At 40.2% G+C, this 23,555-nt stretch overlaps 1 protein-coding gene across 2 annotated transcripts; it reads left to right on the forward strand.

Annotated features, from left to right (window-relative positions):
• Nucleotides 1-835: 835 nt before the first annotated feature.
• LOC102520230 (short-chain dehydrogenase/reductase family 16C member 6-like) lies at nt 836-17,413 on the forward strand. 2 transcript variants are annotated; one of them, XM_032470234.1, is made up of 8 exons: nt 836-976; nt 1,306-1,373; nt 1,863-2,209; nt 5,673-5,804; nt 12,354-12,453; nt 12,906-13,050; nt 15,561-15,686; nt 17,241-17,413. In XM_032470234.1, exons 3-8 carry the CDS (start codon nt 1,889-1,891, stop codon nt 17,365-17,367), a joined length of 951 nt encoding a protein of 316 aa, XP_032326125.1. In that variant the 5' UTR covers nt 836-976; nt 1,306-1,373; nt 1,863-1,888; the 3' UTR covers nt 17,368-17,413. The 2 variants fall into 2 exon arrangements, with proteins under 2 accessions (XP_032326125.1, XP_006191128.1); XM_006191066.3 differs by lacking the exon at nt 1,306-1,373 and having other exon boundaries at nt 855-976.
• Nucleotides 17,414-23,555: the final 6,142 nt, after the last annotated feature.

Genomic DNA, 23,555 nt, shown 5'->3' on the forward strand with positions numbered 1-23,555 from the left:
TTGCCAAAAATGTTTAATCTGAACATAATCAAGGCTCTCAATCTAACTTAGAGTTCAAAAAAACATACAGGGGATGGAGGTCAAGTAAAATGACACCATGAGGAAAATCAGACAAATAGAGAATTATAGGGCATTCTATAAGACACCTGGCCTAGACGTTTCAAAAAGTCAGTGACATATATATTTTTCAAAAACGTCTGAGATGATGAGAGCTATCCTGGGAAGAAAGTTATTGAATGCATATAAAAAACTTAAGTGGATCTTTGGGACAAGTGGGGAAATTTAAATACACATGAACGTTAGATGACATTGCAGAATTAACATTAATTTTGTGAGGTATAATCATTATATTATGATTTTATAGGATAGCTTCCTTCTTAGGAGATGAGTGCTGGGTAATTGCAGTTAAAGGTCGTATCTGCAACTGACACTGAAATGATCGCCCAAAGAGTGGAGGGGACACAAAGCAAATACGGTAATGTTAAAATTGTCTGCGTGTAGGCTCTTGGAACACTTACCTATGCTTCAGTTTTATGAGTGTTGGAAATTTTTTCACAATAAAAACTTGGGGAAAATAATGTATCCTGATCATCAGGTTGTTGAGATAGGTTGGTAACTATTTCAATTTTCCCAATTGAGCTAGAAGATTCCAGGACACCCACGGGAGGGCTGACACCTCCAAATCATGATAAACACACATGTACCTTCACAGGACACTCCTTCCCTCCAGGCCACCGTGGGAGTTGAAAGTTTCAGATGTATGTGACCCTTTGCCAAAATGATAATATGGATGAAATGCAAACACATTCTCACAGGTGACACTGCTATTTCTGACGCCTATAGAGACAGCAGAAAGTGTGGGAGGACGCATAAAGCCAAAACTCACTTAAGAGACGGCTTCATGACACTGACCTGAGCGCTGACGCTCCGTCCCCTGGAAGGACCCTTGCACTGCTGGAGTGCCGTGTTTCTGCAGGTAAGATCTAGGTCCTTTGCCCACTCAGGAGAAAATATTAGGTGCCCGCTGCTGAGAGCCGGTTTCTCTGAGCACAGCTTAGTGCCATTTCCCAAAGAGGGGTATGAGGTCATTCTGTTATCATCTCCAATGTCTCTTCTTTTCCGCTTTTTCTCACTTGGCTGACTTTGGGTGAGTCTGAGAAAACGACATATTAGCTCCAGGAGAAGCCTGTTCCAATGGTAAAGGCCTGGACATTCAGGGACCCCTGTCCATGTTCCTGATGTTTCCCATTTTATTCGCTGGCCATGTGACCTGGAATAAATCTACCGAATCTTTTTTTGTCTCAGGTCCTCACTGTAAACTAGGAATCATTGTTCCTGATTTGACTCTCTCAGAGGGATATTTTAAAGATCAGGTGAGAACATAAAAAGCCTTTATGCGTGTTACAATAAATACTGTTTCTATATTACTGGACAACTTCCTAATGAAAAGCAAATTTTTATTAGATGTGAGATCATTAATCGAGTTCACATAATAGAAAAATGACCAGACTGAGAATCAAAAGCCTTGATTTACAAGTCACATAATACTGGGCAAGCCAATACTCAAAGACCTTATGCCTTTGACTATGAAGCTCTCCTAGTAATCTGTGATCCACCTGTAGGTCAAATTAGATTACATTTAGGAAAGTGCCCTATAAGTTGGAAAGATTCTAGTTGACATAAAATATTTTCATACCCATTATTTACATAATGTAAGAAGTCATTGATTGTAGCGGTTGTTGCAGAAATATGTATTTTGGAGAATTAATGTTTCAAAAAGAAGTTCCCTCGGACCAACTACATTATGTGTGCAATTGTTGTGATAATTCAATGAATTTATCAGTTACCTTTTTCCTTATTAGGACATTCCTTTATTCAGTGAATCAACATGGATATGATTTGGCACACCTCCGTATTTTTGGGAAAATTTCTATACTATTTTTTAGAATCTTTATTTTACAAGATAATTCCCAAGAAGAAGAAGGATGTTGCTGGAGAGATTGTCCTTATAACAGGAGCCGGAAGTGGACTCGGGAGGCTGATGGCCATAAAATTTGCCAGTCTTGGAGCCATTTTAGTTCTATGGGACATTAATGAAGAAGGCAACATGGAAACATGTAGAATGGTCAAAGAGAAGGAGGGTGTAAAAGCATTTGCCTACACGTGTGATTGTAGCAATAGGCAAGAGATCTACAGAGTTGCTGACCAGGTAAGCTGATTGGTATTCTCCTTGGCTTCTGTGTCCGAGAAAAACACTGCATCTAGTAGGTGTTTTTACTAGAGACGTTTGTCACAAACTTCTTCCCAGATCTCTGTGTGCCTCTTGCTTGATTCTGCATGTCAGAAACCAGGCCTTGTAGCCTCCGCAGAGAACTACACCGAAACGAAAGAGAACTACACCGATGGGAACTGCATGAGCCTTTTGAGTTGTTGCCCACCCCTCTTTTCTGTGACTCATTTGCCTTCAGAGGTCAGTAGAAACGAGGACTTACCCTTGCCCTGCTGCTCACTGGTTGTGCAAATTCCACTTAGCTCCCTGTCCTCGCCAGGGCCCAGGTCTTTATCAGTAAAATGGAAAGACTGGACTAGACGGTCTTCAAGATGACGTCCGGCTTGCACTTAACTGTCTGTGTTGTGTGGCTCCAAGGGACATCCACTGTCATCCTGTGCTGATGGTGGAAAGTACGGAGGACAGGGCAAAAGCATTTAGGATGTTTCTAGACTAAACTTCCTCTTAGATTTAGCCTACTTACATTCGTTCTAATTTCACACTAAGTATGGATAGAGGTATTAATAACAACAGCTATTTATTGTGTAGTTACCATGTCCTCTAACAACAATGGTCAAGATTCTGAGCGGTGTTTTACCCATATGCCTTGGGTGAGGTGTGGTGAAGCCAAACATGCAGATAAAGAGAGAGAAACTAGAAAGAGTGCCACGGGTTTGTTCGACTCACAGGTTCCTGAGAACACAGCACTCCATGCCACACAGGGCCACCGAGAGAAACACCAGGCAGGTCAGGAGGTGGAGAAGAGGGGCAGATGAGGACAAGTGCCTTTCCTGTGGTTTCTACAAGTAGGAACAGGTGAGGCAGGGCCAGCAAGCTTAGGACTGACCATTTCAGGAGGATCTGGAGCACAGAGGCGGTCCCTGGCCATCTGGCACCTGGCCCTGGGGCAATTAGGACAAAGGTACAACAGCCTACAGTGTGAGAACCCAGTAAGGGAGATGCTTTGGGTGTGAACTTAATCAACTGATCAAGAAGGGAAAGTGACAGGCCTCTAGCCAGGACCTCAAAACTGGGTGAAGACAGAACCCGACAGAACACCGTATTACAGCAGCTGCTATTCCAAGCACTTCATGCACATGACAGCTCATTCCGTCGACACAGCACAGCCCACGTGGGAGAGTAGCATTATTATCATCCCGTTTACAAGTGAGGAAACTGAGGAGGAGGGAGCACTCCACCCACCCAGCACGGGGGTGGGGCATCCCCAACAGTGACCAACAAACGTGTCAGCGGCGAAAAGACCCCTCACATCCTCCTCCTCCCACCAAGAGCACTGGAATCCCCAGCGCGCTCAACCAGTCTCTCCTTGTTTACAATTTTCTTGCTGTCTAGTAGAAAACCAGGCTAAAAATGTTAACCAACAATGATCTTTTCCCCATTTGAATATATCTTAGCCTTGTCTTCTTTTCTCACAGTCCTATAAATAGAATTCTTCTAAGTCAACTATTTTATCTGCTCTTCTGTTTAATTTCAATTACTTATCGCCTCCCAAGAAACCCAAATACTAGCGTTAGACTCTTCTACCAGAATTTCAACAAACCAGAGGCTTTACCTAATTCCCTGAAATTTGTAGGAGGGTTGAACGGCAGTACCAGCATTCTAAAGGACTTCAGTAATTAAATGCCCCAAATTAGACTGAGGTCACCTTCTCATCTCCACCGTAGAAATCCAGCACACAAATAAATTATTTTTGTTAGGATAACCAGGTTCACACTTTATTCCCAATAATCCAGTTCCAGTCAGTTATTAATATTTTTTAATGTGTGTGCGTGTGCGTGTTCACACAGGAGAGATTTGTCTGTTACAGCAATAATCATTTCAGCTACAGAGCAGAAAATTCAGGTGAAAAGAGCTTTTGCTCCTTTGTGTGGGAATCCAAATTGGCTGTGAATCAGTTATTCCCTTCAAAAGCTGTGGGACTTTTGGCAAAATCTTAACTTCTCAGAACCTCTGTTTCCTCATCTATAACATGGGATGAGAATGCTTTCCTAAACTCTCAGTTGCAATGAAAATTAAATCCCATTACCTGGATAAAGCCCCTCTTAGCTCTGAGGTCCCTAAGACTCAAGGATCTTCTTGGATGGGATGACAGTGACCATTAGGTTTTCTGAAATATTCAAGAATGTCTTACACCAGAGTCTCCCTCCTTCTTAGGCTCATGTTCCTTCCCCAAGTTCGTCTGAGGTCAAGCACCTACTCACGCTGATTCCCTCATCAAGCCAATGGGATGTTCTTCCATCTCCTGGATGTTTGCCCACATCGTGCCTCTTTCCAAAGTGGAGAGTCTCTCATTGCTCAACCCAACATCAGCTCAGCAATAGTAACCCTCCCTTTCATAGCCTGTTCAACTTAGCCACGTCAGGAGCAACACACACCTCAGATGTCCCCACCATATTACCTGGAAGGCTCAGCACACAGTAGTGCACAAACCAGGAATGAGAAAATTAAGTCAAGGCAGGTAGTGCTTCCTATTTGGAAACAAAACAAATTGTTGTAACAGCAACAAAAGATCCAGTTCAGGGCAAAAAAAAAAAAAATCATTGTTTGAACATGAATCGTGCTTTGCCCCTGGGTCAGCTTTATCAATGTCACTTACAAAGCCATAATTTAAGACGAAATGGTAAAAGAGAAGAGCAGCCCCTGTAGCCTCTCCTGAAGCACGCTTTCCCCTGGACAGAGCAGGTAGTATACTCTGGACTCTGCAAGCAGGTGAGGCAGGCAGCTGAGAAGGGAAGGGTGAAGGGAAGCCCTCAGGATGCAGCAGCAGCAGCTATGGAAACACCAGAGAAACATCAGCCACAGACAATAACTAGATTTGGGAAGGTCCTCTGGGCAGAGGTCACAGGCTCACAGAGGCCTCTGGGCAGCAGATCAAACACACCCATGTTTGGAATGTCTTGGTGTCCAGCCCTGGCCACATCCCAGAGGGACAGGATATGCTCCTGCACATGGTCACAGAGGAGTCACCTACAGAGAGACTGTCACACACACTAGGCTGGAGGGAGACCCAACTGCCATCCAAAGGAAGACACTGAGAGGCACTCAGGGAGACAGAACCTGATGTCACCCTTGGCATTTGTCTCCAGCAAGACAGGGCAATGGCATCCCAGAAAGAGGAGACAGGGAAAACACACTGCAGTATTAGGTCATCTCCACACAAAAAATTAAAATCCTTTAAGGAAAACTGGCAAGTCAATGTGTGTTCTTTTTTATATAATCAATAAAAAGTTACTTTAAAATTGCTGAATTTCTATGCACAAGATAAAATACCTAGGTTTAAAGAAACCACCTGAATAAAATGAGAAAAAAATGATGATCTGGAAAAATAAATATCAAAATGTAACATCCCAAGTGAAGTGATGTCTGTCCCACTTCTGCCCAGGTTAAAAAGGAAGTGGGCGATGTGACCATTCTCATTAACAACGCCGGGGTGGTAACGGGAAAGCTGTTCCTCAATACTCCAGATGACATGGTGGAAAGATCGTTTCTTGTAAATGCCCTGTCTCACGTCTGGGTAAGTCTTCTTTCTTTTTCATTTTCTTTTGTTGATGAATATGAAAACTTCATGTATTTCTGAAAACTACCTGTCAGCCATGCATGTGTCAATATACCATCTGTGAGTTTCCACTGACAGACTGAATAGACCCTCATCCTGCCCGGTGTGACCTTCCCACTCCTTCGGCTCTGTTCCCCTGTTCTCGCCCTGCTCCACGTTCTCAGGGCAAGGCTCTTCCCTCTACCCTCTCCAGTTTGGTCCCAAGACTCAGTAGGTTGCTAGAAATCTTCCTACCAAAATTCAAGCAGAACATGGCAGCCATTACACAAGAAAGATTTAATTTTGTTCATGAGTAAAAGAGGTGCTTGAGAGAGGGGGGCTATTTTCAGAGTGGTGGTTTATGTCCTTGCACAACTGGGTATCATAAAAAAGGAAACAATAGCAGGAGGAATCATTATCAACACTTACTGAGTTCTTACTGTATGCCAAGTACGACTCTAAGCTCTTTTCCTGCATGTGGTAGCCATAATGCCATTTTATTACTATTTTACAAATAAGGAAACAGAGGCTCAAAGGGCTTAAATGACTTACCCAAGGGATGGTCCTAGATTATAGAAGGAAGAAGCAAGAGAGAAGGGAAAGACTCTTTACAGCAAAAGAATGAGTAAATCTATAACTCAGGAGTGTGTCTCTTGAGGGCTGAAGCGTCCAGACCAGGGCTGGCCACTAGAACTGTCTGTGATGACGGAAATGCCCTTTTTCTGTGCCTCCCAGTATGGCAGCCACTGGCCGCTCGTGGCCATTGAGCACTTGTGGTTAGTGGGACCGAAGAACCAAATTCTTAACTTTATGTAATTTAACTCATTTGAATCTATATTTAAATAGCCACATAAGCCTAGAGGCTACTGTCTTGGATAAAGCAACTCCAGAAAACGGACAGGAGGCCAAAGGAAACTTGAGCTCCCAGGGGACTCTCCGCTGGGAGGGCTTACACTTGAAGCTAGAAGGGGATGAGCAGGGACGGGGTGACGGGGCGCATGAGGCACAGGTGGGCATGAGCCTGTCCTCTGGGGCTCTGAGGACAGGCCCTTGGGATGGGCTTGCCGTACGTACTGAGGCTCCTCCTCCTTTCCACTCCCTGCTTCTACACCCACTCTCTGAGGTCCTCAGAACTACTTTCTCAATCTTCTTTTGGGAATCCCGATTGGAGCCCAACAAACCTTTTTCAACCAATATTTATTGAGCATCTAGCACAGTGCTTGACATCCAACAGTATTTCATAAACATATACAAAAATCACCGATTTTCCCCCTCCCAGCTCACCCCAAAACTTCCTTGGGGAAGGGGAAATACCATGTTGGCAAACAGAGCCACGTTGCACCCATTTCTAATCACATCACAAACCTAGAAGCCAGCCCGCATTCTCCCCCTTCCCTTATGTGCAACTCCCCGGCTCTTCCTATATAACATGCTCAAGTACACTCATTCCTCTCCTTCCCCGCTGCCAGCCTCTGGTCCAAGCTGACGTCCCCTCTCAAATGCAGCTCATCATGGCTTTCCATTCTCAGTGCTGGCACCTTCCACCTGTCTTCATACAGGAGCAGAGGGATCTTTGAAACAACTAACTAAATCGTCTCACTCTCCTACTCAGAAGTGTTCAGAGGATTCGCATGCACTTAGACTAGCACACAATCACCTATCGCAGCCGGTAAGCCCCTACGTGAAGTGCTAACGTCCTCACTCACCTGCCCCCTGCCTCTCACTTTCTCTACTTTCTGCTGGTGTCCTGTTCTCCACGGGTCCTGACGGGACCCCAGAGCTCATCAGGCTCTTTCCAGATGAGGGTCCTTGCACAAGCTGTCCTTCCGACGGGAGTTTTCTTTCTCCTGACTCTCATGCAGTGGTTCCGGGGCATCCCCAGTTCTAGTGCAGTCTCTGAATTTGTACCTTTACACCATGTTTACTATTCTATTTGGTTTGGTTCATTTACAGAGTTAGAATACAAGGTAAGTAAAAGGTATTATTAATAGACACACACAGTCTTCTTGTGGAATGCCCCCAGCTCATCAGAGAGACAGTAGAATCAGAGAATTAACTTCCACCTGAAGATTATGGAAGGTGCCTACGTGCACCTCCATAAAAGCCCAAAGGCTTCTTGGCTTGTTTGCTTGCTTTTACTGCTCTTGTCAGCTGGCGTTATCCAAGGCTAGGGAACAAAAACCAAGAAATGCCTCCACCAAGTTTTGCCTGCGGTATTTTTCATTATGGCAGAATTTCTTTTTCTTGAGGTCTCCCAAACCTGCCAAGGTCCCTGGCCTGCCAGGAAGTGGCCTTCCTTAATACCAATGAGGCTGGGAGGGGCTCTGAAGGCCATGGAACAGGTGTCAGTCCAGCTTCCTGGAAAGGCAGCTCAGTAGGCATTGGTTCTGCGTATGAAATATAATCGTTGTCCCTAAAAAAGTGGGCTTGTCATACCGGACTAAATGAAACCATCTTAAATATGACACACCTGTGTTCTAGCTGCACTACCCATCTCCTCAATTATACCCTGATGTTTTTAAAAAGACTGGTTCGTATTGAACGCATGAAAATAAATACGTGGCCATGAAAGAGGGAGGACTCAGAAACGGTCAGTGTAATAGACTCTGCCTGTTGCCCAAAGTAGGTTTGTGCACAAGGGCAATTAACATCTCTCAGGCTACCTATAAAACGACGTGACTGTCTGGATACATGCGGGTTAGACTAAGTAAATTTCATTACGCATATTTGTCCAAGCCATATTGTCAACTACTTCTGGACTGAAGGGGCCAGGGGGCCTGGCTAAGCCCTGGGTGGCCTCGCAGGGATCTCGTCACAGTGGCAATGCCAGCCCCCGGGAGAGCCTGCACCAACAAGCCGGCTTCTTGAAGCAGCCCTTCCAGCGTGACTTTCAGTGCCCTGCTGTGCTGTGTCTTCCACCTGACACCAGAGCCCTCGGGCAAGATGAGGGGAGTCCAGAACTTTCCTACTGATGACAAAACTGAACGGATGTGATTACTTTATTTCACTAGCCAAAAATATCAGCTGAAGAAAAGAGAGACCTCTGTTGCGGTGTTAACACATGACTATTTCAGACAGACTTGGTTCCCTACTGCACTGAGAGCGCTGGCCAATCCCCAGAGCCCTTCTCACCACCCACACAGGTGTGCAACCTCTGAGGAAACATATTTGTGTTAATATATTTACTTGAGAAAGGTTGAGCTGCTTTTTTTTTTTGACTCAACAGTGTTTCCCCATGTTTTCTCAAGACAGATCCTAAAGTAGGGCTAAGCTAATGAAGAACATGCCAAATATACCTCACTGTTCCTAGCACCCCTGTTGGGACTTCAGAGATTTCAGATGTGACAAGTTTTTGTTCTTTGTTTTAAACAATTCAATAGCATGACAAAAGTTAGCTAAAGGGCGCAGATTAATCTGACAATGTAAGAACCCCCACTCTCCGGGCAGATTACACAGGGCAAAGAAATGCCTTTTAACACCGCTTATTTACAGCAGACTGAATATCTTACGGCCAATTTAAAGCTACCAAGCCTCTCATCTTTATGATACGTACAATTATTTTGCTTATTAACTTAAATGCATATTAATATGGTATGAATTAAACATATAAAATATACATATAGCCATATAGCAGTATCATTTCTAGCTTTCAACCATAACTTTAAAATATACTTAACCTTATTGTCATATTAGAAGATAAGGTTTGTGCCACATTGAACTTAACTTCTCAATTCAATCTTTAAAAAACAAGCCACACTGTGCTAGGTAACTCCATAACTTGGCTCCATGAATTCTAATTTCTTTTAAAATTTTCTGGGGTACCAAAGACCTCTCACAAATTTACTCAACTTAATATCATTCTGAAGTCTTGAACTCATTTAAATTGACACCTCAGAGTAAAACAATCAATGATGACATTAACGGGTTGTTGAAAAGATAACGTTAAAAAATTGTAAAAGACAGGGCAGGTGGAAGAACTAAGTCCAAAGAACTGGCAAACCTGTCTGAATTCCAAAAACGCCAGTTTTCCTTTTTTAAAAAAAAACAATAAAACCATTATTTGTTGTAATTCAATTTAACTGAGCATATATTTGCCTTCTTCATAACCTGAAATATTTTGTGGAAACAATGATAACTTATCTGACCCATAACCAGGGTGAAAAAATTTATAAAATGAAGTCAAGCAAATCTGATGTTTGTTTGTATTACATCCCACATGTGATAAATAGACCTGTGAAAACAGGTCTATTTATCAAACAAGTCTCATCAGTTCAGATTTGCCTTGTTATGAGTGATGTGTAAACCTGGACCCACGTGTAATTCTCTATTGAGCTCCCTGGTTGAAAACGCTTTCCCAGAGTTTCCTTCATACATCTTTGATGGCTAACCGCTCACTCAACACTTATTTGCATTCCTTTTTCTTCCCTTTAATGGTGGATCTCTATATAGTGAGAACAAATAATGGGTTTTTATGATAAATTCATCTTCTAGAATGTCCTTTAACAAGCCTTCCACTGATACGTGGGGCTCGAAACACAAACAGACCCTTGAAACAGTCACTTTCCTTCTGTGAAGGAACACTTTTCTCCATTGGAAACACAGAAAAATGGTAGCAACTTTAGCCCCGGTTCAAAAGCAAATACTCTTACAGATACATTTGAAAAAATTAAAAACCCTTGTAGGGGTAAAAGAAAAAAAAAACAAAACTGAACTCCTGCAACTGGTTAGATCTCTGTGAGTAGATAACTGCTTGTGCCAATCACCATTTAATTTCACCCATGTTCAGCCAGATGCCAGACAGCTAGAGGTCACAACTTCCTCATACCATAACCTGGGGATTTTCACTGCCTCAACCCCTGAAATTCCTTATCAAAAGTCACACTGACACGCAACTTCATCTCTATTACCCCACGTCACCTTCTTGAGAGTTTTATGAACTTTCAGACCCCCATAGTGACACCACAGCTAAACATCCATACCAGGTTCCCAGAGCTGAACTCCCACAGGGTCGACCAGAAGATCGCCCTGCAGGTGCCCTCTGGGGCTCAGGTTGGATTTTTTTTACATGTGCTGAAAGACAACAGCCAGCTCTTGCTACTTCCATCTAGCCTGCAGTCATGACTGATCCAACAATACTTTTTAATTTTTAATGTCTGAAAAATGAAGATGTAACCACAAGAGACAGACATATAAAATGCCACCATGCTTGGATATGAAATGTCAAAAGGGGCCAGTTGTCTGCATGTACGCAGAAGCTTATCAGTCAGTTCAACAGTTCTGGGACAAGGTTAGTGAGGCCTAAAAAGATCTCAAAAACAAAGGTGATATTCTTTGATCCTGTAGCTGCCCTCTGGTCTACCGGGTCCTCGTAGGTAAGCACATCTTGGCAGACTTTCCAAAACTCTTAACACAAAATTCTGACGTTGTTAAAATCATAAATCTCATAGATGGTGAGCATTGTATGTCAAGGTGTTATTTAATTTATGAGAGAACCAGCAGAATAACGCTGCCGATAAATTGATGATATGAGGAATTTGGATTTATAAAGTCAATGAAAAAGAATGCTGAAATAAGATCATTCATTAAGCGCTTACCTCTGAGACTATCTTATCTATTAGACCAAAAAAAAAAAAAAGTCACACCTATTTGTTGTCTACATGTTAACCTCTAACTTTACAGGATTGTGAAACATCCTGGTTCTAATAATTATTAGTAAAAAAAAAAAAAAGTTACATTGCTAAGAGAGTTAGGTAAATCTCAGGCAGGGTTATTAGAAAATGCTCTAGCATGTTGAAAGCCATTTGATCATCTTTTTACTTTATTTCAAGTTTTGGGTAATGTTTCCAAACAGAAGTTAGATTAGGGAGCCCAGTATCAGGATAAGAAAGAGTGAGAAAGTTTCCTGAAAGCGCTGGGGTAAGGGAGCTGGAACCTCTCCTTGTTGCGGGCTCTCAGAGCACCGAATTAATACCTCACTTGAGGATGAACGGGTCAGTTTCACCAAAAGAGCTAAGAATGTATCTAATCACGGCAGACAATTCCAGGGTACTTCTACTTACCAGAGCATGTTTTCCTTGAACTGAAATCCCTCACCTTTCCTTGAGCAGTTTTTCCCATTCTGCCAATCCACTGGGGTGAGGGGGGATCTCATTTAGGGAAGCCAAGAAAGTGAGTGTGATTAAATTTTAATACAAATTCCTGAAAACTATGTGGAAGAGGTCAGCATACCAGAAAAATTAGGTTTTATGTTTGTTTTTTAACAAACTCTAAATGTAAAACATTGATTTCATTCCATTGGTATAGTTTACGTAAAAGGAAAAGCAAGTCCTATAGATTAACACATAATAAATTTTAAGATCCTTGAGGATAGTGAATACATGGTACCAGTGACTGTTTTGTACTGTCACAGAATTTAACACGTCATAACACGTTAAATATTTGTTGAGTCTGTAAACTGATCAAACACTTATTGAGCAAATAAAATAATAAATGAATAAAATACTAATGCAGTGTATTCATACCTTCCAGACTTATAAGGCCTTCCTTCCTGCCATGATGAAAGCCAACCATGGTCACTTAGTCTGTATCTCAAGTACAGCAGGAATAGTTGGCATCAATGGACTATCAGGTAAATACTTCACCATGTGCCTTTGTTCTCCCCAGTTTACAGAAATCAGGAGTTTCCCGAGGTACAGAGAACTCTTCCTGCACCAAGGGGAAACCTCTGGTACATTTGGCTCTATTTACAATGCCAGAATTCCCTCCCTTTTCCCAATTTAAAATGGCAATGGTAAGAGGAAGTAGTCTCCTCTTAAAAAAAAAAAAAAGAGAGAGAGAGAAAAGAATATGCCAATTGGCTCAGTAGTCTTCTTGAGTTAAGAGAAATTGAAATAATTTTCATTTTGTTGTTGGGTAGGTAGTGTGGAGCTGTAAGAGTAGAGTGACCACAAAGATGACTTTAACAGTGATGCTTTGCCCCCAAAATTAAGCCAGAGGAAGGGGAGGGAGTTTCAATTTTTAAAATAGTCCAGAACTTAACTTGTCAAATTCTATTACTAACAGCTCTTCACTTTGTTTCAGATTATTGTGCAAGCAAATTTGCAGCTTTTGGCTTTGCAGAGTCTCTCTACATTGAATTAAGAGTACTAAAAAAAAGTAACATTAAAACCACTATCGTTTGCCCGTATTTCATCAAAACTGGAATGTTTGATGGCTGTACAACCAAGTAAGTGAACTCTTACAGTAATCTTTTCTCTTAAAATAATCTTCCAATGCATGTCAATTATCATCTTTTCATTTTGAAGTTTTGAAATACGAAAAGTAAAGGAAAAGAAAGAAATTGCATCTAATTTAGTAAAAGAAAAAATTCAATGCATATTAAATTAATGAGTTTATTCCATTTAAAGATAATATATGGTTATGAAGCATACCATATAGTAAAAACATAAACCTAAATTGCCATTCAGAGTATTACAATAGAAAAGTTGGCAGTGAGAAGTAATTATAATATTTAGAATTGTAGTGTTGAGAAGATAATTTCTTTCCTAAAAAGATGACTGAAGTAAAAACAACCCAAAAGATAAAATATTTTGAAAGACTGATTAAAATATGTGGGGAAGATATTTTGATATATCTGAGAAACGAGAATTTTTGCATTTGCTAAGAAACTTTTTCTGCCAAGTTAACATAACACCCTCTCCAGGATGGTAAGAATAAAAGCTAGATTATCGGGATCACAGAATAAATGTGACCAGCCGAGAAAAGGTGACATGGTAGCCAACAAAAACAGTGATGTTAAGTGATGGCTGTTGTACACTTGGAGTCCCTACACACATGAAAGATAAAGACAAAGCCTCTAGAAAAAATAAAGATTGCTAACCTTAAGATGGTAGAGGATGAAGGGAACACTGATGTGGGGGCTGTACGTTTTCTAGCTCTACTGAGACATAGTTGGCATATAACACTTTAAGACAAACAAATGTGTTGATCTGATATATTGGAAAAATGATTACCACCATAGCACTAGCTAACACCACCATCTCATCACATGACTACCATTTCCTTTTTGTTTGTTTTTGCTTGGGGAGGGGGGAGGTAATTAGGTCTACTTATTACTTTCAACGGAGGGACTGGGGATTGAACCCAGGACCTCATGCATGCTAGGCATGCACTCCACCACTGAGCTATACCCTGCCCCCTCTACCCTTACTTTTTTGTAGTGAGAATATTTAGTATCTCCTCTGTCAGCAACATTCAGGTATGTGATAGAGTATTTGTTAGTTAAAGTCTCCATGCTGTCCATCAGATCCTCAGAACTGGCTGATACTATAACTCAAAAGTTTGTGCTTTTTGATCAACATCTCCCCATCTCTCTACCTCCAGGCCTTGGTAACCACCACTCTACTCTCCGTTTCTATGAGTTTAGCTCTTTTAGATTCCACATATAAGTGATGTCACATAGTATTTGTCTTTCTCTGCCTGTTTAACCTTTCATGATGCCCCCAAGTTTCATCCAAGTTGTCACAAACAGCTGGATTTCCTTCCTTCTCGTGGCTGAATGATATTCTATTATATATATATGGTTTAAGTATACACCAAGTTTTCCTTATCCACTCATCCATCCACAGACACTCAGGATATTTTCACATCTTGACTACTGTTAATAATGCTGCAATGAACATGGGAGGGCAGATTTCTCTACAAGACCCTGATTTCAGTTCCTTTGGATATATACCCGGAAGCAAAATTGCTGGATCACATGATAGCTCTATTTTTAATTTTCTGAGGACCATCCATATGGTTTTCCATAGTGGCTGCCCCAATTTATATTCTCACCAACAACATACAAGGATTCCCTTTTCTCCACATTCTCGCCAGCATTTGTTAGCACTTGTCTTTCTGATGACGGCCATTCTAACAGGTGTGAGGTGATGTCTCATTGTGGTTTTGCTTTTTATTTCCCTGATGATTAGTGACATCGAGCATCTTTTCGTGTACATGTTAGCAATTTGTATGCCTTTGGAAAACTGTTTTTTAATAAATATTGGAGTCCTCTGGCTATATAGTTCTAAGGAACTTCTAGGAGAAAAAAATGTAAAGACTAATGACCAACATTTAATTACAGGAAATTGACCAGCTTTCAAGAATCAGCTGAGATAAACAGAACTTTTGAGGAGGTGTGGTGCAAGTAATAGAGAAGCATCATATAAAAGCATAAAATGTCAAAGTACTTTCTAACGGGAGCTTTACTACATGCTCATCCCATTTCAACTCTAACTGACTTCACAAACATCTAATCCTGCCTAATGTGGTTTAACAATAGTCTACCTAAAATAAAGACACATTATACATGCTCAGGAGATTTATTTTGGTAAAATGATTTTTGCAATTTTGCTTCTTAATAGTATAAAATTACTTGATGTTTAGGGTGAAAGAGAGAAAAGTACAAAGAAAATCTAAAAGTAACTCCTTCCAAATGTCTAGACCATCACATAGCAGAAAATCAATAAAGGGCAGGATGTTCACTCCAGGAAGTTGTATGTAATAGCTCTGGTCCCAGTATCGGTTATGTGGGAAAACACAAGGCAGTTCTGACTATTTACATCTTGTTTACATATTCATAGACATACGTTAATAACTTGATATATAAAATGTAATCATTAATGCTCATAATGAAAGTAAAAAAAAAAAAAAAATACCACTCTGACAATATAACTTTTGTTATTTTTACTCCAGGTATCCGTTTCTGTTGCCCATACTGGAGAAGGAGTATGTGGCCGAAAAAGTTTTAAATGCTATTTTAGAGGAGCAGACGTACTTAATGATGCCCAAATTTGTGTATTTCGCATTGCTTCTTAAACAGTAAGTTAATAATGGCTTCTCCATCATTTTAGTTGTTCGTGAACAAATTATCTCATCATTGCCACCTCTTTCACCAGAAGCCAACTTTATATTTTTTCATGATAAAGGAAGAACTTCAGGTTCTAATAGCAAGGACAGTTTATTGAACTATTGCTAGCTCTGCTTGGTTACTCCAGAGATGGAGAAAATTTAGAATTATTGGGCTTTACAAATTACTAACCCCAAGAAAAACAATAGGACCCCAATTTTTTGGTGAATTCTTTTAGTTCAACTAATGCGAAATTCTATTTTGAAAACAAAGGGCAAAAACACCTGAGTGTGTTGCCAGAAAAACAGTAAGTATATTAGGTAAGTCCCTCATGTCCTTTAGTGAGAGAGCATCTGCAAGTTCATGCTGTGAGTTCAGAGTATCCACGGGTGGATGGAACTCAGGCCCACTGTCTTCTCTGTAGAGGACAGAGAACAACATGCAACATTCACCAACTGCCTACATGTGCCAAATTCTGCAAGACAGCCTTGCATGCACCTATTCACACCTAGGGAATCTGAGGCTTAAAGAAAACAAGTGATTTTTGCAGGATTAAACAGCTAGTAAGTGCTGGAGCCAAGTTTTAAATCTGATTACAAACCCTAATTTCTTATCACATCACGATGTGCTCCTCCCCTGCTGTGGTCACTAGCAGAGTGGAAATCACAACTGGTGATGAACTATTACAAAATGATGTTATTAATAATCTAGCACTTTCTTAACAATTTATATCTTCCTTAACATATTTTTGTGACCTATGGGTCTCTCCATGCATTCACTGAACATGTGTGCACATGGGACGTTCTCAGCAGTACCTTCTGTTCATCCTCCCGTAAGATGTGTGAGCTGCTGAGCTTGGTCAAAGTCCTTGATGCCGAATCCCCTCACATCTCTCCCTGCCTTCTAGAGCACCAGCCACACCTACGGGCTGCTTGTATGACATCTGTCCCCCTTGCTCAATCGCACACTCCCTGAGGACAGGACAGTTTCTGGCTCCATGCTCCAGGTTTAGGACCTAACACACAGTATGCACACAATCAATGTCTAAGTTGAGCTGAGTTGAGCAGAACTGAGCAAAGTACAGTTCCTCTGTCTTCAAGGAACTAAAGTGATGGTTCTCAACCTTGAGTGTACATTGGAGTCCCTTAAACCTCCAGTGCCTGAGCCCTACTTCCCTCCCCTTCCTGTGAAATTCTGCTTTAATCGGTTTGGTTTTCTTTCTAGTTTCTGCTACCACTTTGTAGTCTGGGAAATTAGGGTATACACAGTCTTTCCACAGAACACAGTGAGTTAACATATGGATAAATCGTGGCCTGAGCATTGGTTTTGTTCAAAGCTCCCTGGATGTTGGATCACACTCAGTGTCTGAGCCATGATGTTTCCTTGTACATCCCTCTCATCAGTGACACACACACAGCATGTATCATGACAACTCACACTTTGTGTAATTCAAAGTAATCTTTACAAAGAAATCTCTTCGAATTCTCATAAAGGATTCTGATTTTTTTTCCTCTGCTTTTTTCTAGAATATTATCTTCAAACATGATATTTGCCCTTATTGAGTACCTTGGTTTGGATACTTGCATGGCTTCATTTATAGGGCAAAGCAAAGCAGGTGAAGTTCAGACTGAAGCTGAGAGGAAACAGCTGTAGCTGCAACCTCAAATGTGGTGATAAAATAAAGTATTATGAGTAGAAACTATTTGGAACTCCTCCTTATGCTTAAAGCACTCCAGTCTACCAAGGATTATTGAGGCTTTCAAAAGTGCCAACCTCATTCCCAGGACATAGTTGACACACTGATCATTTTCCTAGGCATTCAAATTATGTATTTGACAGTTTTGAAATAAAAAATACCCTAGAAGGAGTCAACAGTGATTATATGATACAGAGGAATGGATCAGCAAACTGGAAGACAGAGTAATGGAAATCAATCAAGCTGAACAAAAGCAACAAAAAAGACTAAAAAGAAATGAGGACAGTTTGAGAGACCTCTGGGACAACATCAAGCATAAAAGCATACATGATAGGGGTCTCAGAAGGAGAAGATAGAGAAAGAAAGGAGAAGAGAACATACTTGAAGACATAATAGCTGAAAACTTCCCTGACCTAGGAAAGGTCAGGAAGCACACATAGCCCCAAACAAGATCAACCCAAAGAAGAATACACCAAGACATACTGTAATTAGAAATAGCAAAAATTAAAGATGAAGACAGAATATTAAAAGCAGTAAAGGAAAAACAACTAGTAACATACAAGGAAACATCCATAAGACTATCAGCTGACTTTTCAGCAACAATTCTGCAGGCCAGAAGGGAGTGGCATGATATATTCAAAGTGATGAAAGGGAAAAACCTACAACCAAGAATAATCTACCTGGCAAGGTTATCATTCAGATTTGAAGAAGAGACCAAGACTCACTCTTGATCTAAAGACACACACAAACTGAAACTGAGGGTATGGGAAAAGATAGTCCATGCAAATGGAAATTGAAAGGAAGCTGGGGTAGTAATACTTGCATTATACAAAACAGACTTTAAAACAAAGACTGTAGAAGAGACAAAGAAGGACATCATATAATGATCAAGGGATCAATTCAAGAAAAAGACATAAAAGTTGTAAATACATATGCACCCAACATAGGAGCACCTAAATACATAAAGCAAATATTAACAGCCATAAAGGGAGAAATTGACAATAACACAATAACAATAGAGAACTTTAACATGCCACTTACATCAACAAGCAGATCATTCAGACAGCAAATCAATAAGGAAACACTGGCCTTAAATGATACATTAGACCCAATAAATGTAATAGATACAAAACGTTCTGTCCAAAAGCAGCAGAATACACATTCTTCTCAAGTGCACATTCTCCAAGGGAATAGATCATGTGCTATTCCACAAAACATGCCTCAGTAAATTTAAGAAGATTGAAATCATATCGGATCTCTTCTGACCACAACCCGTATAAGATTGGAAATCAACTACAGGGGACAGAAAAACTGCAAAAACCACAAACACATGAAGCTAAACAATAGTTACTATAGAACAAATGGGTCACTGAAGAAATCAAAGAGGAAATCAAATAGTATTCCTGTATTTTTAAAAATCATAAATGTAAGTAACCTAAAAGATGCAATTTCCTGTGTACTGAATATTTCATGTACTTTAAGTATATTTTCATCATAAGCATGAAGCTATATTCTGAGTTTTCTCCATTGTTAGAGAATGTCTGCCCTGGGAAGGACAGAGTCAACCCTCAATGACAAACTAATGAGACAAAGCAAAGGGATACTCACTATTAGAAAAAAAAAATCTGACATAGATTTGAAAACGAAAATGTTAACACACATTCCCGTGGAAAATTTTCACTTCTAAATTCTAAGAGAGAGAAGGCAGGAAGCGCTGTGGTGAGCCTGCCACCCGGATGAAAAGGCACCGCCCCCTTTGTGTTGTGCTAGCTTTCCTTCATCCTCACGCAGCTCTTCCTCGGGAGCTATCCATTCTAGAATAATCCAGCTGCTACCCAGGAGGTGTTTGCATCCCAGGGCTAAATATGAGTACAATTCCAAAAGGGCAAGAAGCACTCCATTTTTTGTACAACAGGCCTGGTGTGATCATGAGAAAAAGTGAGAAAGGAGAACCAGCAGAGCACAGGCTAGTCTCAGATCATTTTAGGAAAGAGTACATGTGTTGCTTAAGACCTGGAAATTAATTCCCTTAAAATCAGCCAACTCTGTGTTGTACTCCTGGAAGTCTTCATAATAAATGTTATTTCAAAAAAAATTTTTTTTAAGTTTTTAAGGATGAGTATGATGACTTCTGTTTCTGGTTCTGTGGAGGACCAGACGCCCAGAGAAAGTCTTCAAATAAGGATCTAAACATCCAGGATAAGTTTTTTTTTAATCTTTTCAATAATTGGTACAACTGTTTTGAAAAGCGTAATAAAGATAAGAAAGTAAAACTCCTGAGGGTTAAGGCTCTCCCATGCTGGCATTTTTCAAGAGGTGAGAGAGATGATGTGTCTGCATCTCCTAGGTGCTCATGTAGTGGTGAGAAAAGACAGAAACATGAGGCCTGTAAAAGTCAAGAGGATGGACTGGGAGACATCCACCTGAACTCAGAATCCCAGGAAGGTTACACTGCCAGAGGGTCGATCTGGGCAAGGAGTTCTGTCTAGAGAACTGCCCTACAGAGAGACTGTGCAGCTGAGGCCAGAATTTATACCATCTGTGTTACCCCCACTCCCCAATATATCTAAACCAAATAGTTGGTTTTACAATGTTCCCAACAAATTATTGGGGTGATGGAATGCACCCCCATAATGCACAATTATGTAAATGCACTAAATTAACTAAATTTGCAAATGTAAATTTACTGTGTAAATTACCAAAACCCAAATGGCAAGCGTAAAATGTGTGAATTTTACAGCATGTAACTTACACTTCGATAAAGCTTTATAGAGTGGGGGTCAGGGACAGACTGCCTGTCTGGCATCCCACCTGGTCACATATCTATGGCTAATACAGGCAGCTAATGCCATTCTCTAGCACTGTTTCCTGACCAAAGACAGAATCAAAAAGGAAAAGAAACCCAAGAAGAGAGAGGCAAAATGAAGACAAGAAAACTTATCTAGGTATTGAGACACTGGCGCCTGAATCATCTTCCAACATGATTCAAGCAACCTTGGCAAAACAAACTAGGACAAATCTGCATAAATTCATTACCGTGCCATTCACCCATTCACAGTAAGATTATTCAGACAAAAAAAAAGCAAAAAAAAAAAAAGCTTTAGAGGTGACAATGATCTTGGGATAAAGAGAGGCACAAAAACAAACTTATAACCACAAATCCTTATGTCTTTTTCTGCAAGCATTGGAATGATGATGGTTTGACCCTATGACCAGCCCTGCTGAGAAACGCAGCACACAGGGAATTCCACTCACCTGCCCGGTCCCTATCACTGCCTTCTCTGAGTCCTAGCTTTCTGAAACTTCTGAGTTTCTGTCGTATGCGGTCACTCTCCCCAACTAGGTGGTAGCACAACTGTCCCCTGCCTCTGTGGACTCCAATTATTTATTCATATGTGTTGTTATTCCTACCTGTCCATATGAGTCAAATGTACATGTTTCCACTTCTGTCCCAGCTGACACTGCTTGCTTTTCTCTTGTCATGTAACAAACAAATCTACCTTTAAGCTAATTTCGTTCTTCTCTGAGGATTTTATAATTTCCAACTAACCAAATCCAGATGTGCATTTAAGTCGTTTCTATTTTTTTTTTTTGCTATTGCAAACAAGCTTCAATGAGGATTCTTTCTGCACAAGCATTAATATTTCTATATGATCGATTCCTAGATGTGAAAAAGCGAAGTCAAAAGGCATGCCAGCTCCTGTCCAACTGCCTTCCATAAAGGATATGCAGTGTCTGTTCTCACACTCAGTGCATGAGAATGCCTGTGTTCCCACACCCTCACCACTGCTGAATTTTTATATAATTTTTTAATATCTCAATAGCAATGGATTAAAAAAAAAGGATGTTCTTTTTCAATTTGCGTTTTCCTGAATACCAGTGAAATCTAGCATCTTCTCAGATGTTTTCAGTCATTTGTCTCTATTTGCCTATGAATTACCTGTGCATTTTTTCACTCATTTTTCCCTACTCTGACTCACAGTGGCTTATAGAAATGCTGCAAATTATGGCTACTCATCACTTGTCAATTCTTTATGTGAAAATTTTTCTCCTAGTCTGTTGCTTGTCATTTTACTTTGCTCATGATTTTTTTATTGTACAGAAGTTTACACTTTTTATGGAGTCAGATCAGTAACTGATGGTTTCAGAATGAAATAATGCCATTTGCAGCAACATAGATGGACCTAGAGATTATCTATTAAATGGAGTAAATCAGACAGAGAAAGACAAATATCATATGGTATCATTTATATGTGGAATCTAAAAAAAAAAGATACAAATTTTATTTACAAACCAAAAACAAACTCACGGACATAGAAAACAAACTATGGTTACCAAAAGGGAAATGGCAGGGAGGGATAAATTAGGAGTCTGGGGTTAACAAACACACGTTACTATATATAAAATAGATAAACAAGGACCTACTGTATAGCACAGGGAACTATACTCAATTTCTTGTAACAACATATAATGGAAAAGAATCTGGAAAGAAAAAAACATATATATGTATAACTGAATCACTTTGCTGTACACCTGAAACTAACATTGTAAATCAACTATATACTTCAATCAAAAATTTAGAAAAAAATAATAGATGGTTTCAGGTTAAGTGGGGCCTTGCCCAGTTCCAAATTACTTTATATTTTATTTCAATACTCTTTTCAGTGTTTTGTTTTTTTCTATTAAAACTATTAGTCCAGGCAAATGCCCTGTATCCTGTTTCCACTCTTTGTATTTACTTCCTGAATTGCAGTCACTCAGGGTTTTGTTGGGAAGAATGTTTTATGTTAAAGTGTCTTTTGCTCTGGTTTCTGGAAATGGAATCTATCTGCTTACTGACTTCTAGTCAGTCCTCACTGATAGCCCTTTCTTTTTTCTAGCACCCTATTATGTTTTTATTCACATTTTTATACCTTCCTGTTCATTTCAATGGAATTTTGGAAGAAAATGGGATACAAATGTGTATGCTCATCTGCCATCTTGAGTGGAAATACCTGTGTACATATGTTCTAAGAAACATTTTTATTATGAAATAAAAATATGTATACAGTGGAAAATCTGGAAAATATAAAAAGACACAAAGAAAAAATAAAGATCAAAATTCCACTATTCAATAATAAAAAAATGTTAAGATGTTGGCAAATTCATTACCAGCATTTCTAATGCATACAAATAAAAGTTCCCATAGAAAAGTAGGATCATAGTAAACATTTAGTCTTTTACTATGCTTTTTAAACTCATATTATGTGAAGAATATTTTCCTATATCCTTGAAAAACATACTTTCATTTAAAAATGGCTGTAGAGTACTCTAGCTGCACATATTTCTCAGAAATCAATGATCAATTTTTTTTATTAATATATGTATTTCCAGAAAGAGTAATACATTTCCATGAAACAGTCAAAAGTCTCCTTTCTGACCCCTCACTCCTAGTGGCCAGTTTCCCTTTCTGGAGTCAACACATGACATCTGGCTATTTTGAAAATATAAATCCGAACAGGTGGAATTAGGGGAGAGGTGACATAACCTTCTAGCTCCTGATACATACTTGCTCTCCAGAAATGTGTAATTTATACCACCACCATATAAAGACATTCTCTTTTTGACCATTTAATTTGACCATTTAATATGCATTTCTCTAAGTATAAAGTCAGAACAGTTTTCCATTATGTTCATTAGCCCACTCTATATCTGCCATTAAAAAGTGTCTGTTCCTAGCCTTTGCCACCAGGGACCCTTTAAAAGCACTTTTAGTTTTCAGGATTACGGTCATCCTTCATCCACTGAGTGCTCCCCACACCAAGGGAAAATGAGACCTTTTCCACACGACAGGCCCCCTCGTTCCCTGACTTGCATCATCAGAGGAGCCCCACTGCATTACATTCATGTTTTGTCTTAATGAGGCTTCTAAGAATGCTGGAGATTTCTTTCCTGAGGTCCACTCTGAACTTCTGACCAGAGACGAGGGACAGCCCAGGATTTTTCTCAGAGAAACCATGAAGACTACGTAAGACTGGTTATTTTCCAGCGACTCTCCATCTGAACTCTTGCAGGTAAGCTCTGTGGGATTCCATCACTCGGTTTTTCTGTGCCTTAGTCCACCACCCCCAGTGGAGTCCCTCCACACCTTGACCCATTCTGTCTC

This window comes from Camelus ferus, chromosome 29, assembly GCF_009834535.1.
Source record: "Camelus ferus isolate YT-003-E chromosome 29, BCGSAC_Cfer_1.0, whole genome shotgun sequence".
NCBI lineage: Eukaryota > Metazoa > Chordata > Mammalia > Artiodactyla > Camelidae > Camelus > Camelus ferus.